At 46.9% G+C, this 25,857-nt stretch overlaps 1 protein-coding gene across 1 annotated transcript in view; it reads left to right on the top strand.

Moving 5' to 3' along the window:
* LOC119435506 (solute carrier family 23 member 1) overlaps positions 1 to 25,857 on the top strand; it is a 130,900-nt gene that overhangs the window by 37,036 nt on the left and 68,007 nt on the right. Inside the window, exon 6 of the mRNA XM_037702348.2 lies at positions 6,781 to 6,964. Within this exon, the coding sequence (XP_037558276.1) occupies positions 6,781 to 6,964 (184 nt within the window). The remainder of the gene's footprint in view (positions 1 to 6,780; positions 6,965 to 25,857) is intronic.

The following is a 25,857-nucleotide window of genomic DNA, read 5'->3' on the forward strand; positions in this document are numbered from 1 at the left end:
TGTCTGTCTGTCGGTCGGTTCGGTCGGTTGGTCGTTCGGTTCGTTCGTTCGTTCGTTTGTTTTCTTTCTTTCTTTCTTTCTTTCTTTCTTTCTTTCTTTCTTTCTTTAGTAATTGCATACTGACGGGAATTGAAGTGTTTCTGTACAGATGATTCTTTAGATTTTGTTACAATATTTGAAGGTGACGGCGAGCCCGAAGCAGATATTGAAGCGCAGGTACTTTGTCGCCATATAGAGCACGTGGGTGGGCACTACGCCGGGGCGGCCTTTTCCGGCATTTTGGCGGGAAATGGTCCTGAAGAGCTGACGTGGAGACTACGCAGCTCCGAAGGTACAGTGAAGCGGGAAGGGGCGAACCTCTTTTTACAGCGCAGCTGTGAGAACCTCGCCATAACGATCATTCCTTCATCCGCAGCTTCGCCGAGCTGGGGGAGGGAGAGCTGAGAGAGAGTGAAAGTAGAGTATAAAAATAGCATCACGCAGCATAGCGGATGCAAGTTTGAGAGGAGGGGTGACGCAGGTGATAGTGGGACGCGTAGAGCTGCTGCCGACCATGACCGCGTTTCCGTGCGTTCGCTCCAAACGTGCCCAGTGTCCGTGACTGCAGCCGATGCGTCTGGCGGCGGCTGGGCAGGTTTCGACCAGAGAACTGGGCACTCGTCGCTTCCGAAAGACTGAAACGAGAGCGAGGGAAGCTGAAACCAAGCATCGCAAAAGAGAACATCCCGAGTTTAGATTGAGGGAAGCCGAGAGTTCACGTAGACGAAGAAATGAAGATCCGGAGGCTCGTGAACGTGGCCGGTTGAATTCATCGCGATACTACGTAGAACATCGCTAACAAATCCTGAGCGCCAGGAAACTAAGTGTGTGGTTTGCCACTACTTTACTAGGCTTTCCCCAGCTCCGCTGCTCTTTGGTGTTTGCGATATTAGAACCAAGCATATTTTTTATAGAGTCCTGTTGTCACTTAAACGCCCCTACTGCGTCTAGCGTCAATCGTCACTTGTGGCATCATCGGGTGGTCGAAAAAAAAAAACGCTCCTACTACCTTCGCTTGGTTCTTTCAGATTTCTGAAATTCGACTTGGAGCGCCCATGCATTCTCTCACCGACGATGTCGGAGCAATTGCGAGATGCGGCCGGTTTCCGGTCACGTGAAGGCTATGCAGCTTCCGGACGTCAGTGCTCTTTTCCCAATGTCGGCTCAGCCATTTAGGCGGTTTCATATTCGTGCTGTCGGGCTTATGGCTCACGTCGATGACAATGAAGCTGCAACGATGGCATTTGTTAGCGGCACCTTCAGTTCTTCTTTGGGGTCGAGAGGCAAGCAACGACTGCATCTTCATCATAGTGCTTGCAAGTCAAGGCTATGGCAGTTGTCGTTCTCGCAGTCCACTATTTGTTGTCTGATTCACACCTTCGCTCGCCGTGATGCTATGGCACTATGTGTTGCGGCGGCGTTCAATCGGGCATCACCGAAAGTTCCCCTCGGCCCTCGCTTCCTTTCCTCGCACTGCTCCAGAAAGTGACCAGCCGTTCAGGTGACGCGTGCTTTCTATTACTCGGATCTGGAGCGTCTTGCAATCCGACTCGGAGGACGGGATCGACCAACCGAATTTATTATTAGATTGCTAGATTGCTGGACGCCTAGGGCTAACGTCAACATCATCGTCAACAATCGCCACTTGTGGAAGAACCCCGGCGCGCTTTTCCGGGGAATTGAATTGAAAAGTACTTCGGGTACTTTTCAGCCATTTGAAAACTCTAGCTGCCTCGCGAAAACGGTGAGGCAGATGGCAGAAAAAATCGGGCTAAACCAGGCAAGGATGCTTCGCATTAAATAATCCAATTCTGCGCCTGAAAGAACCACACGTGAAATTCCTGCCGAGATACAGTGCCATCTGGGTTTTTTTTTCTTTCATCCTTTCAGTCTCACTCTTAGTTAAAAATAAATAAAGCGGCACGAATTAGCTTCAAAACATGTGTTTTTTTTAATCAAGTGTGGAACTCACGTTAAGGGAACGGTTCTTTTGTATTTATACCATGACAAGTCTTAGAAATATACACCGCAACAAGATACTGCCATATTAGGCACCACTCGCAACAGTTACCGCTAGAGCAGACATCAGAAAATTTCGAGGACACCTAAGCACTTCTTACGAGTTGTTAATGCAAAAGAATTGATGTCCAATGCAACGGCGCTGAGTGGTCCTTGGAGTTTTGCGCTGCGAGCTATGTACCGTAGTGGTACGTGCTGCCCGAGCCAGCAAGCAGCAGCAGGCTGCGGTACCAAAGCAGCACGCCACCAACATGGCGATGCCCTTTGGGTGACACGTCGCGGTGATGCCCTCTCCCCTCATGCAACTACTGGCGCGCTAGCGCCGTATCCGGTGTTCCCTTTCGCCCGCTCTGCCGCTCTGCTCCGTCGAGGAGCGCTCGTGCCGAGAGCGAGAGTGAGGTGGCGTCGCGGCGATGCCTTCTCACCCTAATGCAACACCTGGCGCTCTACGGCCCTAGGAGATGTTCCCTTTCGCCCGCTCTGCTCCGCAGAGGCGCTGCTCGTGACGTGGCGTCGCAGCCAATGGCAATGCGAGTCTGGGTGCCGTTTCGCTCTTACAGAGGATAGACGCCAGCTTTTTCGCTCAATGGGCCACTTGACGCTTTGGCATCGATAAATTGGCTACACAGGCAGCGGTAAACAGCTTCCGCAGTCCGGCAAGCACAACTTGCAGAAAGATACAATAAAAGGTCCCGGCACGCGCACTATACTGCTTTCCTCAATGTGAGCTGCCGCTTCGCCTAACATCAATTTCTATAAAACTGCTTTTGTGAATCTCTCCTTCGGCTCACCTAGGCGCCAAGACGACTTTAAAATATAGATGTTAACAGGGCCAACAATGCAATCAAGGAACCCAAAAAGAACTCGCCTTCCTGCACCCCCCCCCCCCCACACGCACACACAAAAAGAAAGAAGAAGAGAGGAAACAGTCTTCTGTGTTCTCGTCTTAGGCGAAAAAAAAAATAATCTTAGTGTCAAGGGTGAAGGGACGGAGTTCCCACTATAGCTGCTCTAGATTCAAAGTTTTGTTTGCTCTCAGAAGAATTAAAAAAGAAGACATCCGCTCTCCCAGTACTTTTTTTTTATTTCCCAAACAGAGTTTTCGTAAAATGGACATCCGCGTAAAAGTGTGCCTTCGGGCATCCCAGCACATCCTCCTGACAAAGGTCGTTTTGGCTTACGTACTGAAAAATATTTATTAGTACCAAAATACAGAGACAATTCCGAAATTTCGATAGCATAATGCGCATGATTTCTGTGCTGCGTAAAAGAACAGAAAGTCTATCTATGTTCGACATCAACCGCAGGTGCTGACTGCAAAAAGCTTAGTAGTACTGAACGATCGACATTGGAACACTGAGCTCCGTAGCCTCATGACACCACGGGTTGGCTGCTTCAAAATATCCCAGGCGTCAAACCTGTTCCTGTCGAAGGTTACCGCACGCTGGCGCATGAACCACACGAAGTTTTCTCGCGCTGGTGCCCGCTCCGACCGGACACCACGTCACGCCTGCAGAGTCACGTCGCATAGTTGAAGTATTTGACTCTCCTTTGCTCCTCCTCATACAGATCGACACGGATTTCGGAAGCTCTCCCACTTTTTTAGATTTTGCCTGACTCGACGATTTAACTACTTTAATATTTGTAGAAGCAAGATTCACTCTTTAAATTAATTGCTTTCTTCCCCTTTTACCTTACATTTTCACATTTCTCTCTGTTATTATATATATATATATATTACAATTTCTTCGTGTGTGTGCGGTGATAGCAGCGGCCTCTGTCGCAATAGTATTTTGTTTTGAAGTAAAACTCATAAATTTGAGGCAAGAGCATGGCCGTGTTTTCAACTGTGTGGCTACCCTTGCGGAAAGCTTTGTGTCCCTGCAGTTGACGACCTCGATGAAGCCGTAAAACCTCCTGCAACAAAGAAAGAAAGAAAGAAAGAAAGAAAGAAAGAAAGAAAGAAAGAAGAAAGAAAGAAAGAAAGAAAGAAAGAAAGAAAGAAAGAAAGAAAGAAAGAAAGAAAGAAAGAAAGAAAGACAGTGTCCATTTCACGGTCCTAATAAAACTGTGCACCGCTGTGGAGGCGGCAAGCCACCGTGAACCTACTCGCACCGAACTCACAATGCTGGTCGCATTTCAGAACCATTCAGGAATGCCGTAGCCAGCGTAGGCACCCTCGCCGATGACGAGAGCCAGCGAACGATAACAGACCTTGTCAGTCGAGAGCCGAGAACTTTTCGTGCCAGCCAATCGAAAACTGTTGTCGCCAACTAATCTTGTACCGTATACCTGCCAGTCAGTCGAGAACTGCTCCTACCGGCAGATTGAGAGCCTTTCTTGCAAGCCGATCGAGAACCGCCGGTGCGTGAGACCAATCAACCAACACTAACTGTGGCTTCCACCCCGCTGCATCGATTTAGTGATACAGACTTCCGGCTGCTCCTTTCCAGTCGAAAGACGGATCGCTTCCTCAAATTTTCATGAGGGCACGACGAAGCCAACTGCGCTACCTTCTCTGCGGTCCGAAGGTCGATCGAATGAGTCGGGAGAAGAGCTGGCTAATGTTTTTGCTTTCTTCTTTTTTTTTCTGTTCCTTCCGCTGGAATTAAATTTGACAAAACCGCGTATGGGGCGAGTTTGTGCCACATTGTGCGATATATTTAACTGAGAGCAGAGGCGAAATATTGCGAATAGAAAAAAAAAACTCCATTTGTGCCTCTCTCAGTTCGTTCTTTCGTCCGTGCCCACATGTAACAAACGCATGCACTCTAAATAATAAGCGTTTGGCTCTAGATTCAAAGTGTTGTTTGCTCTCAGAAGAATGAAAAAAAAAAAATAGACATCCGCTCTCCCAGTACTACTTTTTTTATTTCCCAAACAGAGTGTTCGTAAAAAGGATATCCCCGTAAAAGTGTGCTATCGGGTATCCCAGCACATCCTCCTGACACTGTTTATGTTGAATATGTCCTAACTTAAGACACATTATTGCATCATAAATATATCCTCGAATATAATGTTATCCGTGGCATACGAAACACGTGTTAGGATAAAAAAAAGGTATGCATGCGAGTTAGTTGGTACGAATCATCGGTGAAAAAACAGTGCGAAATAAAGACAAGGGAGGAACACAGGACAAGCGCTGTGTCCAGATTCGCAGCAATTCTCCGCACCAATCTGTTCTTGCTCCATACGAATTGCTTCTCCCACTTGTGAGCGCTGTACAAGGTACGTCACGAACGCATACCGACTCGCTCAGTTTTCTATACTAATGCAGCATTGCGAGAGTGCAAAAGAATCTGCACCATTACTTACAATTAGCCGAGAAGTTTTCATCAGCCAAGTCTATCCAGCTTCGTGATAAATTCGATTAAAGTTCACATTTTTTTCCGAGAACGACGCTTCCGTGAACTCATTTTCATATCTGCAATTACGACCAACCTACGTCCTTCAGAAGTGCGAGCAACACACGCATGAAGCAATTAAAAATGCTGAAGAATTATTTGTCTTAATGAGGTCATTGAACAAGTTCATGTTCCTATGTTTACAAGTCAATGCAGACAAAACTTATCCCTTCATTGCACTGAGAAGGTGACGCGCAGCGTATTTTACACTTCATTTTTGCGTATTATTACCCCTATAAAAGATGGCACTATTTGTCACTTAACGTAGTCGTCGCGATAAGTTAATGGGGATTAGCAAGGTAGAGACATCAAACTAACCGTAAACAGGCAAGTGATCAGAAGCAGGACTCGCTCCCTGTTATTCCGGGCCTTGTGGATACTGCACTTCAGGGAGTTTTGAAAGAAAACGGGAATAAAAAGCGACAATGGCCTATCTGGTTAAATGAGATGCCAGCCCGAGAACGATGACCCGAGTAGTCTTAAGGCAGTGGACACACGAACACGCGATGGAACGTCGATGTCGTTAAAGCTCAAGCTTGATTAACTTGTTCCTATGAACTTTTCGTGCAGCAGACGGATTTTACTGCACGCAAAGCTTCTTAAGGCCTGTCAGTCGCTTCCGCGCCGCTGTTACACCATAGCAGTTGTCCGTTCTTTCCTCGCTACGATTTACAGACACGATCGCTCGCAATCGCTACAGCGCGCTTGTATCAAATACCTTCAACAGAGGAAACCATTTTAGAATGCTGCCATAACAAGACATCGCAGCGGAGGGCAACGAAAGCTCTGTTGCAGTTTTTAAAGGCTACAGAATTGTACAAGCGGCTGTAGCCTGAACTGATGTTTACAATGCTACAAGTGCTACTGTTCTGTGCAGTGATTGTATGCGGTGACAGTGACAGACTGTGATTGTGCATCTGTGCTCCCTTTTTTTTCTCTATCTCTACTTTCCTGTCACTTTACCTGCCCCTCCCCTCTCTCCGCAGCGTAGGGTAGCCAACCGGACCTTCCCCTCTGGTTAACCTCCCTGCCTTTCCCCTTTTCTTCTCTCTCTCTCTCGCTCTCATATCTGGGGCAGAATCCGCCAAGCTTTTTGCTCATTAGTGATGTTTACCATTGGACAGCCGTCTTGGCTAATAATATGTCCAACATTGCGCCTGCTCTAACGAGCAATTCTAATGTGGGAACTTTTATTTTGTGTGTCTGCGAGTCCTGCTTTATAGCGTGAACACGGAGTGATCGCTTGTTCCTCGCTTGATCGATTACCTTCTCGTGTCATAGCCGACTCATGAACATGGCTCATGAACGTGCGCCGCAGGCTTCCTATCATCCAGGGTTGCAGCGTGACGTTCCTGGTGCCCATTCTCGCAACCATGGCCCTGTCAGAGTGGCGCTGCCCGACCGAGGAGGAGCTCATCGCAGCGCGTGATCCGGACTCGGGCATCACGGGCCCCGCCACTGACCAGGAGTGGACGGATGTCTGGCAGGCACGAATGAGCGAGGTACATAAGTGCAGTATCTGCGCTCTGACCGCGACCCGCCATGCAGCGGCCGTGGGTAACCACACCGGCGATGCCTCGGTGACGGCCGCACAGACGCTGGTGGTTACAGCAGCGGGTGCGCATCTAATGGGCGCTGCCGCAGTTGCTTGTACGGCCTCCGCTGGGGTCCGCAGGACGGACACCAGCGGTGGCTCCGCACCAAGAAGCGATCGGCTTTGCGCGAGGTGGTGCGGCCTATGGGATGCTCCGAGATATGCTACCTGCTTCTGTAGTAACCATCTTTGTGCGTCGTTAAAATTATTGATCTTGTCAATTTATCAGGCCATAACCACGAGAGATATCGCCCGATTATAGATTAAAAAGGAAGTGTCATGCAACTGGGAAACACGAGCTGCGATGTAATAATACCTTAGGGTCCGTACTGACACAGAGATTTTATGCTAGAATTGTTCGTCACAGAAAATACTAGCTAATCCGAATGCTGGATATGATATTGGAAAAGGCAGCCGGCTAATGACAAAGAGCACATAAAAAGAAAAAAGCTACGCGAATTCAGCCCAAGAACCTTACGCACTTTATTGCTGAAAACGGTGGAACGAAAGTATGATACATCGAGGTTTCGACACGACTATTTTAAGCGCGCAGGTTTCTACCGGGGCACCGAGTAAGTGTGCCTGCGACAAGTTGTTTGGGTAACATGTGTATTCATGGTTGACACAAACTGTGCCACAATTGTAGAGGGCGCTACGCGCCATGCGTTCTATATACATGGTGTTGCCGAATAAAGGTGTGCATTCGTTCGGTCAACTAGGCTCCGAGTCACTTGGGTAGACGCGGTTAGCGTCTGTCAGCTCCCTTCATCGTACATGGTGTCAGAAGTGGCCGCCGTTCGCTCTCTCTAATGGCGAACAAGCCGGACGATACGTTTGCCGGAGTACCTAGACTCCAATAGCCATCGAGCTTCGACTTCGCCGACCCAAGTACATGGTCTACCTGGATTGATCAGTTCAAGGACTATGCCTACGCTACAGGATTGCACCAAGCTACCGACGAGGTTAGGGTACGAACGCTTCTTTATTGCATGGGTGTTCAAGCTCGACGCGTGCTGGCGTCTTTCAACTTGTCGGCCGAAGAAGTTCTGTCGTACAGCGTTGTTAAAAGCAAGTTCACCTCGCATTTCGTGCACCCGCTAAACGAAGTTCACGAGAGTTATCGTTTTCACAGGCGGACGCAGCAAGGAGACGAAAGCGTCGATGCTTTTTATTCCGCGTTGCTAAACATGGTTAAAAGATGCAACTACGGTTCAGCATCCGTCGAGGACAGGCTCGTTCGAGAACGATTTGTCGTCGGTTTGTTGGACACCAGGTTATCGGAACAACTCTGCCGCTCTTTCGACTTGACGCTTGAGAAAGCGCTCCTGCATGCACGGCTGCACGAAGATGTCGATCGAGAAAAACGTGAACGAGAAAGCAAGTTATCGGGTCCAGTCGCCGTTGATGCAGCGAAACGCAGGCCATCGACAGCGAGAAGGCAGTCGCGTAATCTAGCGTCGGGATCACGAGAAACGCTCCTCGCCGGCGCGCACAGATCGTGTCACTTCTGCGGACGACAAGAGCATGAGCGGAAATTTTGTCCTGCTAACAAAGCTGTTTGCAAGTTTTGCAAAAAGAAAGGATGCTTCGAATCAGTTTGTTTAGCTAAACAACGCTCGCAAAGCCGACAATCACATGCCATCGAGATGAATGCAGTCAAGACCAGTGAGGCAAATGCTAAGTTTGTTTGGGCCCAAGTGAATGGAGTCCCACTCAAGTTCAAGGTTGACTCAGGAGCGGAAGTTACCGTCATTCCAAGCACTTTTTCGGGAGTACCGTCGCGACTAGAAAAACCGGAGGGTCATCTCACCGGTCCAGGAAATTACTCTTTGAAAGTAACAGGTCAATTCACACCTACGTTGGAGTGGAAGAGCCGCACCTGCGTACAGTCAGTCTACATCATGCCTTCGCAGTCTACACCTCTACAAGGCTACCCTGCTATATTCGCATTGGGAGTCGTGAAGTTCGTCGACGCCGCACAGCGACCTGAAAAGCAAGCCAGCTCTGCAAGCGACACAACCCCTGGCCAGGACATCTTCGAAGGGATTGGTACCGTAGGGAAGGAGTACACTATCCGACTCAAGCCAAAATGCCAGGCAATTTGCTCTCAGTGTACCTCGCACAATTCCGATTCTTCTGTACAACCAGGTAAAGTAGGAGCTGTACCAGATGGAAAAACAAGGTGTCATCAGGCGCATTACGAAGTCGACGCCATGGTGTGCGGGTCTGGTTGCAGTACCGAAGGCATCAGGCGACATCCGAATATGTGTCGACTTAACAAAGCTCAACAAGGACGTTCTTCGTGAAAGGCACGTGTTTCCAATGGTCGAATGGGTGCTCGGGCAACTGGGCGACGCCAAAGTGTTCACAAAACTGGACGCGACAGCAGGATTTCACCAAGTGCGATTGTCCCAAGAATGCCAAGAGTATACAACATTCATTATGCCATTTGGACGCTACTGTTACTGTCGTCTACCTTTTGGCTTGACTTCAGCGCCGGAGTATTTTCAGAGAGAAATGGCTCTAATTCTGGAGGGGCAATCGAACGTCGTCAACATGATAGACGACATCCTGGTTTTTGGCAAAGACCGAGAAGAGCACGACAAGAGACTTGTGGAGGTTCTTGAACGTCTGAGGAGAGCCGGAGTTAAACTCAACAAGTCAAAATGCAGCTTCGGTCAAGACAAAGTAGAGTTTTTGGGTGTGGTCATCGACGCCAACGGTATCTCGCCATGTCCCAGCAAACTCAAAGCACTGCGCAACTTGGAACCACCCAAGGACGTTGCTGGGGTAAGGCGATTCCTCGGCATGGCTAATCATATTGGTCGCTTCCTGCCCAACCTTTCGCAGGCAACTGCCCCTATTCGCGCTTTGCTACGCGAGCAAAATGCATGGCAATGGGGACCGCTTCAAGAGACTGCTTTTAATCGAGCAAAGGCGATGCTCACCTCAGACCTGTGCGTTGCAAAGTATCATCCCAGTCGTAACACCATTGTCTCATGCGACGCGAGCTCATTTGGATTGGGAACCGTTCTTCTGCAGGAACAACCATCGGGCGAGCGACGCGCGGTAGCGTTCGCATCTAGGTCGCTTACTGAAGCGGAACAGCGCTACAGCCAAAGAGAGAAAGAGGCGCGGGCGGTAGCATGGGCAGTGTACCGTTACCAGCGATCACCAGCCGCTCGTAACACTACTTGGTAACGCTGAGATTGGACACGATGACCCCACGTATTCAAAGGTTTCGCATCAAACTTATGCGCTACCAATTTGGCGTGGTCTACGTTTCTAGCAAACAGCTAGCCACTGCGGATACTCTTTCAAGGGCTCCGGATGAGAAGCCGTCGATCAGTCCGGTGGATGTGGTAGAGGAGTTTGTGGACTTTCAAGTTGATACGGTCACAGACACGAAGCTGGTTACTGCAGCTCATGTTCGCAGGCACCAAGAACTGGATTGGGAATGCAACCAGCTCGTCAAGTACTGCACTCAGGGCTGGCCTTGTCGAGACAGGCTTCCGGAGCACATCAAGAAGTACTGGAGCCATCGAGGTGATCTCTCTTTGTGCAACGGCGTCTTGCTAAAAGGTAATCGCTTTGTCATCCCGGCTTCGCTTCAGAAGGATACGCTCGAACTTATCCATGAAGGCCACCAGGGAATTAACCGACGCCGCCTAAGAGCCCAGTATTCTGTGTGGTGGTACGGACTTTCGCAGCAAATACGGGACAGAGTCACTCGCTGCAGACAGTGTGCAGTCACACGAGCGCAAAGTGAGCCATTGGTGGTAACGAAGACTCCAGCTCAACCGTGGCAAGAAGTAGGAATGGACTTGTTTAGTTACAAGGGACACGACTGCCTACTAGTAGTTGATTATCGTTCTCGCTACACTGAAGTCATCTACATGCGAAGCACGAACTCTGAGGCGGTGATCAATGCAGTCAAACGCATTTTTGCTCGTTTTGGCATTCCCGGAGTAGTACGAAGCGATAATGGACCACAGTTTGCTTCACATGCCTTTGGAGCTTTTGCGAAGCGCTATGGCTTCCAACACATCACCTCAAGTCCTAACTACCCGCAGTCAAATGGGGAAGTGGAAAGGATGGTGCGTATGATCAGAGAATTGTTTGCGAAAGCAGACGATCCTTTTCTGGCTCTTCTGTCGTACAGAGACACTGCAGGTGTCACAGGGTTCGGCCCAGCGCAGCTTCTGTTGGTTCGCAGCCTGCGAACCAGGCTTCCAAGATCAGTGGACCGCCTGGAACCCAACAGGCCGGCGCCAGACGATGTCAAGTGCCAAGACGAAGAGGTGAGAAGGCAGCAGAAGAAAAACTTCGATCGCCGTCATGATGCGATCGTTCTTCCTCCGCTGCAGCCAGGAGATATGGTGTGGGTCCGAGACATCAAGGATACGGCGTGTGTTCTTAGCCCAGCCTCCAAGCTCCGATCGTACGTCGATGGAAACACCCAACGTGGTGCTTGTGCGTAATAGGATACATCTAGTGCCCTAATAAGACCCAACAATGAGCCAGCTCAGCGAGCCAGCTCAGAGTGAAAACTACGAGGAGCACGAAGCGCCGACCACGGTAACAGACGCCACGGTAACAGCGACACCCCAAGTCTCCAATGATCGTGGCGTGAGAGTCACCAGGTTTGGGGGTCGAGTCAAAACTCCGAGAAGACTTGACTTGGGAAGTGTTTGGTGTTTCTTGTGTACATATCTCGGGGGAGAGATGTAGAGGGTGCTACGCGCCATGCGTTCTCTATATATGTTGTTGCCGAATAAAGGTGTGCATTCGTTCGGTCAACTAGGCTCCGAGTCACTTGGGTAGACGCGGCTAGCGTCTGTCAGAACCCTTCATCGTACAACGATCGCCACACGGCAACAAAATAAATTCAATTCCGTTTTGTTTTAGCTCCAAAAGTATGCAATGGCTCCGAGGTCATGAACAAAAAGCCACCCTTCAAGCTTGTGCTTCACAGGGTCCGTCAACCTACAAGGCAACTGGCAACGTCTATAACAAATCCGAGGGCACATATCAATACTTGTGCGTGTCGACAGTATACGGAAGAAAGGTGAAGCGAAAGATCTAGTGACAGCTCTGCAACAAAATAAAGTTATAAGAAGTCAGTATTTGTAATAGTATTGGAGTTAGTGATAATAATGCACTCATCGTAATTCGCAGCACAGAAAAATACATGCACCCGCATTGAACTATTAAACAAATTAAGACATACAAAACGCGAATAGATTGCACCGCTTCAACCCGTCATTCGACAGGCAAAGAACCTGAAGTGAAACGAGTTAATTGGCACTGCAGTGCGTGTTTTAATAAGGCGGTGATTATTAGAGATATTACAAAAGGAGAGAACGACGATGAAGAAGTGATTTACGTCAGTATATTTTGGTTCAAATGATGACATAGTAAAGGCAACAGAACACCGTATAAAGTGTTCTACCCGGGTCGCTCCACAAGTGAGAGAGACGAATTTCACGTGTTTTTGTTCTTAAAATTAGAGTAGACATTTTGCTCAAGAAGTTATTGTTGTGCGTGCCTGTTTTATAACACCTATTTAAGCCGTTTTTATAGAAGCTTGGGAGCGGAAGCGCATTATGAAAGAGCAGATTTACGGTACTGCTCGTGTGGAATCTTTGCAATAAAAATTAACAGCATTTCTTTCCATTTCATAAAGTCAGCTTACATTGCAGACAGTCGTAGTGCCTCAAATTGCACGGGCATAGTTTATGTCCGGCCAAAGCTAGGTATTGTAAATGAGAAGTTTAACACCGTTCGGCAGGACAAACTGCAGTTTACGAAGTACCCCACATACCCGAGATGTGTTACTGATAAAACATTTTATCTGTGCATTCCACAACATAATGTGCCTAAAAAAAAGAAAACAAACATGAAAAGCCGCTTTTCCAGCCAGCAACGTGACTTCGCACCAACGGAGCGCACGTCACGGCGCAATATACAGAAGCGTTATGACTTATTATGAATACTAAAGACGAATTGGCATAGAAATAAAAATTTGTACCAGCGAATTGTTACACGCACAAAACTTTTGTGTATGTGTACGTTGTCTACGAGGTGCAAATTGTCTACGTGAGTTTTTCGGATTAATTCATTACACAAGTGCACTTACCTCCTCCTTTCTAGTGCGCGCAGTAAAAAAAAATAAAAGTGCCATATTCGCAACTCTAACTTTATTTAAAACATAATTTGCTTCATTTAACTCGACGAAGCATCACGCTATGTCAGAAACCAAACCAAGGACGACATCACATGTTCTTGTAAAGTGAGGTATTATTCGCGCTGGAAAAAAAAAGGGGGGGGGGGATAACATTCGCGCGCTAAAATCCCGGCTCCACGTTTAGAGTTAGAGTTAAGCTTATTGCAAGAGTCGCAGCGTGCGCGTATAATTGGTGTTGAAACAAACAAACTTGCGCATTTCCGGCTCTTGCTCGTCCCGCCGCTCGGTGCCTCCCTTCAATACCCTTAGATAAAATGCATGCAAGGATCTGACGCGTCAGGGTCGACATCCAGCGAATGTAAGTCATGGGGATTGTTTACATACTAATAAGGTGTAGTGCGCAGCTGTCACACGTATGACGCACACGAAGCGCCGGGGATTAATCCGTTGTTTGTAATTTCTATACAACGGCCGGAACAGCCGAACCTGAAGCGACAGCGCGACTATGCGACTGGCACCAGCTGGCTGAGCTCGCGACATTTGCGAATGAAATCAGGAAGAAGAACGAGAAACCGAAGGAAGCTTGGCGTGGAGTGCACGATAGCTTGTCTAGTTATAAGCTGTTAGTCGACTGTTTCGAGCGCGCCTGTTTCAACGCTTGCGTCAGCAAAATACGTTTCTTCGCGCCATCCTGATATCACCATGAAGGCCTGTGTACTGAATTAAGCCAAATTTGATTTTGTGTGCTTTGGTTTTCCCTGAAGTATGGCTCATTTTCACTATAGAGGATCGCCGAGAAATTGCGGGTGGAATTATAACAGGAATTTAGTCCCGTCTAGAGAGAGAGAAAGAGATAAAAGGAAGGCAGGCATGCTAACCAGTCAAGAATCTGGTTGGCTACCCTACACTGAGGGAAAGGGGAAGGGGCATAGAAAGAAGGGGAGAGAGGGGTGGTGGTGGAGAGACGTGCATGGATAGTACTACAGAGTCAAAGGCGCTCGCACAAGCTAGACGTTCTCAGAAAGCACATAAGTGCCTTCACTGCCTTCTGAGCCGTCTGAAAAGCAGTGTAAATACTTGGGGAAAATATTAACATAACATAATGTACTAAATATTTAGAGATGAAATCAGAATAATAATTAATTTTTACGGCATATAAGTACACTAAGGTATGAAATATATACAGAAGGAGGTCTCATAGTCAAAGACTGTAAGGGTGAGACCTCCTGTTAATACTTACAAACAGGAAAATAAACATTTTTATTACAGCAGACGGCAAATTGATATATACATTTATTTTTATTTCTTTGACAATAATTCCACCTACTTTTTGGCAGCCAAAGCAGGGGTGGTACATACAAAAGAAAACGGGACACCTTACAAGAAAAGATGATGTTGAAATAAAATTTGAACACAGCAAGATCACACACAGCGGAACACAGAACATACTTATACTGCGCAGAACAATACCTCCAATTACTAAGGACGCAAGTTGAATAAAAATATCGGTACGAAAGGAATCACATGCTTCGCTCAGAAATGATAAAGAGCTGATAGGAAAGAGTCAACAGAGTGCTTGTTGGTTACTTCTTGTGGTAACCTGTTCCAGTCTCTTATTGCTCTAGGTAAGTAGGTAGGTAGTAAACTTTATTGAGGTCCTGAAGTAGTCACCCCCGTTTTCATGGAGGGAGGATTGCTCTAGGAAAAAAATTAAATTGATAAGCGATTGTTCTAGCTTGGGGTACAATAAGGGTAAGTTCGTGTTTGCCGCGGGTACTTCTAGACGTGTTAAACTGCAAGTATTTGTCAAAATGTATTTTAGTTTGCCCGTTGACTGTCGTACAAAACATCTTGAGATGGTGCAACTTACGGCGTTGCATCAGTGTTGGGAGACCAGACCTTGAACGGAAATCAGATAGGGACACTTATCTTCCGTAAGCATTAAAAATAATTTATGCATTAAAAGCGTGATTAAAATATGAGCGTAAATACATAAAAATACACATAATCTTCTTGAAATAAATGGAAACAATCAACTTTTTAGCATATGCATGCCTGTGTTGGTGGCTAAAGGCGTGCAGAGAAACAGTTTCAGGAATTGACAAATTCAGTACAAGACAGCCAAACGTTTTGTCGGTTCTATATGGTCATCTTTATTGCGGTTGTTAGGGCTGCAGCTCTTCTTCTTATGCTACCTTCTGTTTCTATTGAATAAACTTGTCTATTCACTTGGTCTTACTCAATTACGCAGTGTCCTTTTATTCCAGGTTTCCCATTATTCTAAATTTTCGTTTCGTTCCTGCATCGAATATATTTATCACGTGTCCTTCAACCACCCTGTTCTTTTTTATTTTGATGCGCATGTTTGTCCTGCCGCATAAAACGTACAAAGCATGCATGTCATGTGTGTAGTTTGTTACGTTCGATGAAGTCCAACAGTAATCTATGGTGCGGACCAGATAATTTCAGCCAATCCGGACACCAGACCTTTCATTACTGAAGGTGGCCAGCCAATGGCTGAGCGAACTTACGAAAGAAAAGCTTTGTGAATCTGGCCCCTGGATAGTAAATAAACTTGCATGCTGAGACAACTTTGACGCAGCCAAGAATTCTACAGCCACTCATCTTTATCCCCCCCCCCCCCCAAAAAAAAAAGAATAGGCTGCCAACTAGCAAAAACAATGAAATCTTTCGCGTTTATTGTGGAGCAAGCATAAATTGAATATTGGCATTCGATTTGGATCTAGGGCTAGATTCACAAAGCTTTTCTTTTGTAAGTTCGCTTTGCCATTGGCTGTCCGCCGTCGCTAATGGTATGTCTGGCATCCGGAGTGGCTAAAATTCTTTCTTACGAAAAATTCAAGCATAAGAAGTTTTGCTGAATTCGGGCCTTGGGGCCAGATTAACAAATGTTTTCTTTCGTAACTTCGCTTTGCCATTGGCTGGCTGCCTTGGCTAATGATATGTCTGGCATCCGGATTGGCTAAAATTCTTCCTTATGAAATATTCTAGCGTTAGAAGTTTTGGTGAATTCGGGCCCTCATGCAAGTAAAAAAATTAATTAAAAGACCACAGCACAGTCTCACGAATATGAACCTCAAGCTACTCCGTTCCACAGACTATTACGCTCCAGGCGAATAATAAATGCTAACAACCGGGGCGAAGAGGCCATTCCAGAGTAAAAAAGTCATTCATAAGAACGAGTATTCGTAAGCTACGCATACAGCGATTTAAGTTAGAAGGACGGAAGCAGCTGGATTTGTAAGGAAGACTTATCCCGTGAATAAGAAACCTCGTATATGGAAACGAGACCCTTTTGTACACCAGGCCACAGTGATGGAAGGAGACGCAAAAGACACGGAAGCAATGAGTACAAGGCCATTAATATGAGCAAGCCATCGGGCGCAGTAAGCGACGAGCAGATCGATAATGAGTCGGTGGCCATTCCAACTGCTCAGAGGATAGGGTTTAATTTACGGAAGGCTATAGAACGGCCGCTAAATATTGCCGAAGATCGATACGAATATTTAGGCAAGTGGTTAGAGGGAGATCGGCCAAATTAGAGACGAAGACATTATTCCGGCAACTGCTTATTCACTTCACGAAGAGTCCGTCGCTATACTGCAGTGCTCTTATAGGCATAAATTAAATGATCGTGCAACTAACTTCAATATCAAGCGACAGTGCGTTACTGCACACGGTGGGCCCACCACGTAAATACACAGAATCGAGCTGTGTTTGCGTTGGCACGAAGACAATTACAAAAATGTTTCCAAAAGGACACCCATCATGCGGGCTACATATCGTACAATTAATGTATGGTGCTCTATTTTTTTATCGTTGTATTTAGAAAAATGCGCAAGTGTTTGCATTCCTTATGCAAATAAACAATATATGGTGCATTTTTCTGCGCTGTTCGATGAAAAAGAAAAAAAAGGAATTAGAATTCAGTCCCAGAAATACTTCGGAGCTCATGGCAAATGGAAGACTGCAACAAGAACTAGTGCTAGGCAAAGTCAGAAGACAGTCCCACTTCCACACGACGGGGCGGCGCGTACACAGTCATGCAACTCTTTTTTTTTCTTTTTTTACGTGCGCTTTTACGAAGGACAGGCGCGCAATGTGCAGAATCCCTTGCGTCATGGCTGGTACTGTAAGCCACGTTTGGTAGGAAGGAAATTTTTGCTATTAGAGTAAGACTGTGTTCAGCGTTGCGAATTTTTGCGGAAACTTGTGTTGTTGTTTTTGCCCTCCGGAGGAAGGACAACGAAGTTGCTCTTTGCTAGAACGCATCTAGTTCGGAAATTATATCTAAACGAAATGGCAGATTTATAAGCAAGAACGTCCCTAAGTGGACTTTTGATACCTGTTTTACCGGATACTTCTTACGTCACTGCATCGAGATACAGAAAATTTTGTTTGCAAAATGATTTAAGCAACTTACCGCTAAAACCATCTCCAGACTTTCAGCATCTCAGTTTTTTCTGGAATAAACAGTGGTGCCCTTCTCGGCAGTTGGAAGTTACTTACACCAGACTACGCTGTCGCATCCCGCTATTTTATTTTTATTTACATAGAGCTGGTCTCACGGTGTCCCCTCTATGTCACAACTGTAAGGAAATTCAATCAATAGAACACTACTTTTTATCATGCAGACGATATTCACACCACAGAAAGTTATTACTGGAAGCTCCACTCTACAAAATTGGATTAGGTTTAAACATACCAGTATTGTTATCATTTGGGGCCTCAGCACTAGGCTATAGTCACAGAGACGTGTGTTGCGCAGTATTTAATTTTTTAACTGAAGCTAAACGATTACCCTGCTAATTATTGTATTTGTATTCTACACATCAGATGTATTCATATCACCTAAATTGATTTATCCAAATTGTTTTGTTATTACCTCCCCATGGTTGTAACAGCTCTTCACTTTCATCTTTTCAGTTAGTCTGACGGGTTCGCTCGCATGGTAATCTAGTTATTGCGACATCTGCCTTTTTTTTCTTTTACTTGACGTTTCTTGTTTTCTTGATTTCAAATATGAATTTTCTTTAGCATTCCCACTGCCGCCCGATTCTTGGCCTATCCCCCTTAGTGGATGCGAGCCATGACAGAGGTACATCATCATCATCATCATCATCATCATCATCATCATCATCATTATCTCGGCTAGTTATATTTCGTCCAATTTTCCACGATTTCCGGGGCGCTTTATGCGCCGAGCCTTGCGGCTATGGACGCGCAGCCTCCCGCAGTCCTGTGTGGCCAGAAGTCTACCATGGCGACCTCATCACTGACAAGGGGCAACCGGTCCACCAGCAGTGAAGACTCCACTGAGGCTCCTGCTCTCGTGCCCTTGGATGCGGATCCTGCAATCCCGCCGGGCCAGAGGTCTACTTTGACAAGCTCCTCAAGGAAGCGAGGTATTTGGTCTAGCACCAGCGAAGACACTGATATTTACTCAGTCACAGGCAACGACTCATCGGACGACAGCTTTGTATCGGTGAGGAGCCGGAAGGCAAAAAGGAGGCTTATCAAGACGTCATCACCCGGGAGTACATCAACCCTGCATGCAAAACCTGAGCGCTGGCCGCACACCATCATTTCCATACCTGTGGATTATTCCATCAGCCTTCGAAGATTAAACAGGCGAGCTCCCTCCGTTTTCCTTGAGGGAATGGCGCCAAACTAAATTAAGGAGGTCCGAATAAACACGCAATAGAATGTCTTGGCTGTCGACACGACCCGGGGAAATGCGCTGGAGAAGCTCCGACAGATAACAGAATTGGGAAACATCAAAGTAAGACCGGTTATACCAATGGAAGAAACCTGCACTGCCGGCGTAATCGACGACATTGACCTGGCAATTACGAACTCAGACCTGCCCATTCCGATTAAACCGCCGTATGAAGGAGTAGTCATAACGCACGTATGCCGCCTCGGAAACAGCCGCTGCGTGAAGATAGTTTTCAAGGGCGACTCTATCCCTTCGCATGTCAAGGTCGGTCACTTCCGACATGTCGTTCGGCCTTTGTGCCTAAGCCGCTTCAATGCCACAAGTGCTTCAGGACTGGACATGTCAAGGGCGCCTGTGCAAAATCTACAGTGTGCCCTCGGTGCGCGGAGTCGCACACTGCAGACATCTGCCGCGCAACCAATATTAGATGTGGCAACTGTAACGGTTCTCATGAAGCCACATCTAAAGACTGCCCACGGATCAAAAAAGAATTTGCTATCCTGAAACAGATGGTTAGGGACAGCTCATCTCACAGTGAAGCTTCTGAAAAGATCCGGCGTCGACGTCGTCATAGACGGAAACGTACAACGCAAGGTGCAGTTCATGCACAGATTGTGCGAACGAGATAAGCTTCAAGTATAAGCAGACCCGAGATCACAAGGAGGCCTCCAACGGAAAACCCTTCCCTTGTAAAAGACTGGCGAGCGCTCCCGAGCACCCAGCCTTTCAAGGAGCCTACACGTTTGATGCCTCCATCGAAGAAACCTTCAGATGATGTTCTGCCAGCAGTAGACCGTCAAATCATTCCGATGTTGCGGTCCATATAATTAATGTCATCAGAGTAACGCTGACCAGCATTGAAACTCCATCCGCTTGAAGGGGACTACAAGTGCTGGACTCGCTGAGCCCCGTCCTAGCAACCCTCGAGTGAACCATGGATGAAAACCACCAGTCATTTCGTAAGGAGGTCAGAGAAGCATCGATTATTCAGTGGAACGCCAGAGGTCTAAGATCTCGCATTGCTAATTTTCGCCAGTTTGTACATGTTAACCGATTTACAAACATCGTTATCTGCGAACCAAATTTAACACACCCTATCAGACTATTCGGCTACGGGTCAATTACGTCCACAAATAACAACGGAAATAGCAAGGTAGTCGTCTTTATTCGCCGTGAGCTTACTTACGTCATCCAGCCTGTGCAACCTCATGACGCCAATCAGTATGTCTGCCTAACCGTCAAAAATAGAAAGCTCACCTTTACACTTCTAGGTGCGTACCTATCTTCATCAAGCCCGTTTGACACCAAAAGACTAGAAGACATAATAAAAGCGTCTCCTGGTCCTTGGATTATCACCGGGGACTTTAACGCCCATCACACCATTTGGGGAAGCTCAAAAGTCAACGCAACCGGATGAAGATTCGCTTCATTTTTCTCCAATCATGACCTCTTGCTGCTGAATGACGCTAGTCCTACGTTTCTACGGGGAACAGTGTACAGCAGCTGTCTGGACTTGAACTTTGTATCACACCGCTTTGCCACGCGCAGTTAAGTGGTTTTTGGAAATTGCGACACATGGCAGCGATCACATCCCCACTTACCTCAAGTTCGACGGCATGTCTAACACTCACCCGCCAAACACACTACGAAGAATTGATTGGACTGTGTTTAAAAACCAGCTGGAGGACGCTTGTCAGAAAGGTCTATTATCTGGACTGCAGAAAGCTATTAAAGAAGCGGCGCAGACCACTATGTGCACGCTCATGTGCTCATTGAAGTACTTGCAATTCGACCTGGAGTTGGAGCGACTTCGTGCGATTCGTCGTCGCGCCGAACGGAAGATACCGACGGACGAAGTCCATTCACGATCTCAGGTCAGCCCGGCGCACTCAAAAGAAGATACAACGCCGCATAGATAAACTGCAATCCGAGCGATGAACAAAGTTTTGTGAGTCCCTTGACCCCCGCAAGCCACTGTCTCAAATATGGAGAACTGCGAGAGGCCTACGTTCTGTTCCGGAATAACGCTTTCCATTCAAGGCCCTAGCACTTTTCCAACGCCGACAAGACCTCGACGTAGCGGAAGATTTCTGTGCCATGATTACAGGCCAGTCAGCGGGATCAAGTTCCCTTATCTTTGACTACGTTCTGGACACACGGGACTCACACATGGATCTGCCGTTCACCACTCAAGAGCTTGACGCGGCACTTGCCCTATGTAATCGGTCGTCTTCACCTGGATCAGATGGTATTTCTTACCGTACCTTGTGCCACCTCGGTGAACTAGCGCGAAGTGCCCTGCTGAACATCTTCAATGAGTCCTGGGAGAATGGAAACGTTTCTCAAGAATGGAAGACCAGCCGCCTGGTACCACTCCTCAAACCTGGCAAGTCTCCTCTAGAGATTACTTCCTACCGCCCAATCGCGCTGGCCGTCACGCATTGGGAAGGTGAGTCGTCACGCATTGGGAAGGTGATGGAACGAATGATCCTCGTCAGACTTGATTGGTACTTGGAACGCTATGAAGTTTATCCAGACGCAATGGCTGGCTTTCGACGTCACCGATGTTCCATTGACAACGTCATCGATTTGGTTACTTACATTCAACATAAAAAGACGTGTAAGCGATTATCTGTCGCCATGTTCCTCGACATCAAAGGAGCATATGATAATGGTCTTCATGAGGCTATATTAGAGGCTCTGGAAATGGTTCGCCTCGGTCGTCGGCTTTATCGTTGGACACGCAGTTATTTACATATGCGGTCTCTATTTGTGAATACTAAAGACGGCCCAACGTCTCAACACTATACACACCGTGGAGTACCACAGGGTGGTGTGTTGAGCCCAACACTCTTCAACCTTGTGCTCATTGCTCTCGTAAAATGCCTAACAAATACGGTGAAGTTGTCAATATATGCGGATGACATATACGTCTGGGCATCTGGCGTGACGTACGCGTCCTCAAGTACGTGCAAGGCTCCAAAAATCTGCGGCGTTGATAACGACATACCTTAGTGAACAAGGTATCAAGATTTCCCCAGAAAAATGCGCATTGGTCGCATTTAGCCGGAAACGAATCACACCATATTCATCGATGGACAAAATATCTCTTACGTCAGAACGCACAGGTTCTTAGGCATAATCATCGACCGTGACCTCTGTTGGAGTTCCCATGTAACCTACCTAAAGAAGCGCCTGGCAGCCATCTCTCATCTCTTCAAGTTTCTTGGAGGAAAATCCTGGTGTACTTCAGTACACGCGATGATGCAACTCTACAGGGCGCTGTTTCTCGTGTATCTGAGGTACAGCTTGGCAGTGCTGACCAATACCTGTAGAACTAACATCCGTACAATCGAAAGTGCTCAGGCACAGGTACTTAGAGTCTGCCTAGGGTTGCCACGATGTACATCAACATGAGAAATCATTGCAATTGCACATGACTACCCAGCCAAGTTCACATTATTATGGAAGCACTCAGAGCACACGTCAGGCACCTTGCTCGCGCCCCTTCCCACTATCTAGCCTCACTGCCAGAAGACCGACCACGTGCCTCTTTTTGTCATATGATACTGCCTTATCGTATATACCTTCCATCAGGTTACACGGCTGCAACGAGAGAGTTGTTTCCTCCTTGGTGCTTGGCTCAGCCACAAGTTCGACTGACAGTGCCTGGAATTAGAACGAAAGCCGAACTCTCATCACCAGCTCTCAAGCAACTTTCGCTGATCATGCTGTACGAAAAATACAGTGATTATACCCATCTATACACTGATGGTTCAACCACAATGGACGGTTCTGCAGGATCAGTGTTTTTTCCTGCGAAAGTCTCCACCTTGAAGTTCAAGACATCACACCAGACGACATCGACAGCCGCGGAGCTTGCTGCTCTTCGTAGCGCACTTCGCATAATTCGTGAGGAACCACCTAACAAATGGACTGTTTTCAGTGACTCCAAGGCAGCGCTACATTGCTTGATTTCCGCCTTACGCCGTGGCCACTACGAACAACTGCTCCTCGAAAGCCGAGAGCTCCTTCATCGTCTCGTCGAGCAAGGACACGACGTCACCTTTCAGTGGTTCCCTAGCCACTGTGGCGTAATGGGCAACGAATATGCCGATGAAGCTGCTCGATCTGCTCATGAAGACGGCGCACAGGAACCAATCCCGCTGTCAAGAACAGATGCAGCAGCGAAACTTCGAGTGCATGCAAACGATGCCACACAATCGTCCTGGAACACATCTAGTTTGCAACACACACGTCTGCATCGACTGGACCCCTGTCTTCGACTTCGACCTCTACCTGGACTATCCCGACCCGAAACAACGGTACTTTGCCGATTGTGGCTTGGTGTCGCATTTACAAAGTCGTCTGCTTTCCGCATCGGATGGGAGGATAGTGCTGCGTGTGACCACTGCGGCGACGAGGAAACCATCGAGCACGTACTGTGTCACTGTCCCCAATACAGCGCACATAGGCAGTCACTCGCGACCGCGCGGGAGCGTCTTGACGACCGGCCGCTTTCGGAGCAGACAGTCCTGGAACGCCGGCCTATACAGTCGTCACACAACAAGTCAGTCAAGGCACTCTTGAAGTTTTTGCGATCGAGTGGACTATATGACAGACTATAGTTCTCAAAGACGTTTCCAACCCCCCCCCCCCTTTTTTTTATTCCTTGAATTTTTTTGCGTGACTGCTTTATCTCTTCCCTATTCTTTCGGCCTTTCATTTCCCCTTCCCCCAGTGCAGGGTAGCAAACCAGAATCTTTTCGGGTTAACCTCCCTGCCCTTCCCACCACGTTTCTCTCTCTCTCTCTCTTGCCCTCCGAATTTGTCCCGAAGCCTTGTGTGGCTTCCGTCCACCTGCACGTGCCTGAACGTATTTATTGATTTGACCTTCCACAAAAACACCTGCGAAAACAACTTCCCTCCACGAAAAGCATCGCCAGCTGCGGACATAAACAATTTGGCTTAGCCAGTGCAAGGTTCCCGACAATAATACATTTAAGCAAAACGAATGTGAGTAATCCGTGGCGACTGTCGCAAACTTGGCGCTCAACCATTTGTGATTTGCTTTTGAAATTTGTAGCCTTGTAGAATAAAAGAAAAAGTATTATCGCGAAAATTTTTTCCGAAAAGTATTTCCAAGCAGCGTTAGCATTGTCTGAATTTTGCAGCGAGAAACTAAACTATGCGCGATAAGAGGCGTTGAGAAAAAAAAAGCATTATTTTGTTGCGAGGACAAGGCTTATTTTTATCTGTGAGAAAACTGTCAGAGGCCTTACACCTAAAATACATTTTGCTTCCATCAATCATTATTTCATTCCTCAGTTTTTATATGCCCTTAAGTGCGGCGAAAAGGGATGATTATAAGGAGTTATTTGGAGGAAAATCCGTGTTTTAGTAAAAGCTTGCATTTCATGTCAATTAAGTATCCAGAATCTATAATGTGGGTGCAAATTTGTTTTCTGGAGGAAATAGTGTGTAGCTATACAAACATGACAACAAATGTCTAGAGAACTCAGTTGTGGTGTGTAATCAGCCGCTGACGAAACACTGCGGTTTCACTAGTAAAAATATGCCACGTTGCAAATCTATTTAATAGCTCTTAAATCCAGTTTATGGAATTCGTATTTTTTCTATGGGTAAAAACGTTTCTTAAGTGGCGTCCCACTTGTCTGAAAATAGGTGTAGTTTTTCGTCTTCACCGCGAAGCATCCTAACGGCAAATAAAATTTGCAAGGGTGCAGGCGTTGATGAGTCGATGTACATCTGGGTGCATCTGTAGGAGGCTCATTATGGATTTCAGTAGCCGTTGTCCGTGCAGGCGCTACTCGAAGACCACCACCATCGCTCGTCGGCCCACAAGGCTGTGAAGGGACTTTTGTGTTTGCTGAGGGAGACTGGCCTGTGTGGAACACCTTTGACTTAGTGGCGCCTTCCACGTCTTTCCTCTCTCTCTCTCTCTCAATGAATATATATATACCTTTTTCCCATTTCCCCAGCATGTATAGGGTAGCCAAAAAGACGCATTTCTGGTTAAAATTCCGGCCTTCGCCATTTCTTTCCTACCTACTCCTCCACGGTAGTTTTTCGTTCAGAGCTAGGGATCAAGCTGCAAGCAGATTCAGTCAAGTAGACACGCGAGTACCTATACCGGAGTCTGTTCAACTACACGTCGCTGTCTGCTGACGCCTTGCTTGGCGTCTTCCCATGGCTTCCGGAAACATCTTGACGCTGATCTGTTTAACCTACGCTACAAAGTGAGAAGGCTACAGAACGTGTATATATATATATATATATATATATATATATATATATATATATATATAATAAGGAGCAAAAAATGCTAATCGCGTTCAGATGACTACTTTCTTGCCGTTATGGAGACACACAGTTTTCTTTGAGCGTCCCGGCTGCAGGGGTGTTACGAAGAGGCATCCCATTAGGCTTAACCTGTAGCCCAAAGTAGAAATGCCTTCAGGGAAGAAGAAACGAAAAAATAAAAGCGTTTCGCCGCTCTCTGACCGTTCTCAAGACAATTTGGCGAAATTGAATCGCGCTTCACCGTTTACTTGTGCTAAGCGTGAACCGCAGCTTCGAGCCGACGGGGAGTATAATGTGCGATGCGAAAAGGCCTGGGAGCCGCTGTGTTCCCTGGAAGTACCCCCCGAATACCGTTTAATGCTGAAACACTAAACCATCATTCATTTTAGGAAGCAAAAGTACATATATTTTAATTTGTCTCGTGTTATAATAGCGCTGTAGAGAATTAAGGAATGATTTTTGTTTTTTCAATGGACTCTGGAGCTTTTTTACCATATATTAACCAGAGCAGACTGCGGAGAAATAAAAGCGAATTTAAAGCTTTCCGCTA

The sequence above is a fragment of the Dermacentor silvarum genome, chromosome 1 (assembly GCF_013339745.2).
Source record: "Dermacentor silvarum isolate Dsil-2018 chromosome 1, BIME_Dsil_1.4, whole genome shotgun sequence".
Classification (NCBI taxonomy): Eukaryota; Metazoa; Arthropoda; class Arachnida; order Ixodida; family Ixodidae; genus Dermacentor; species Dermacentor silvarum.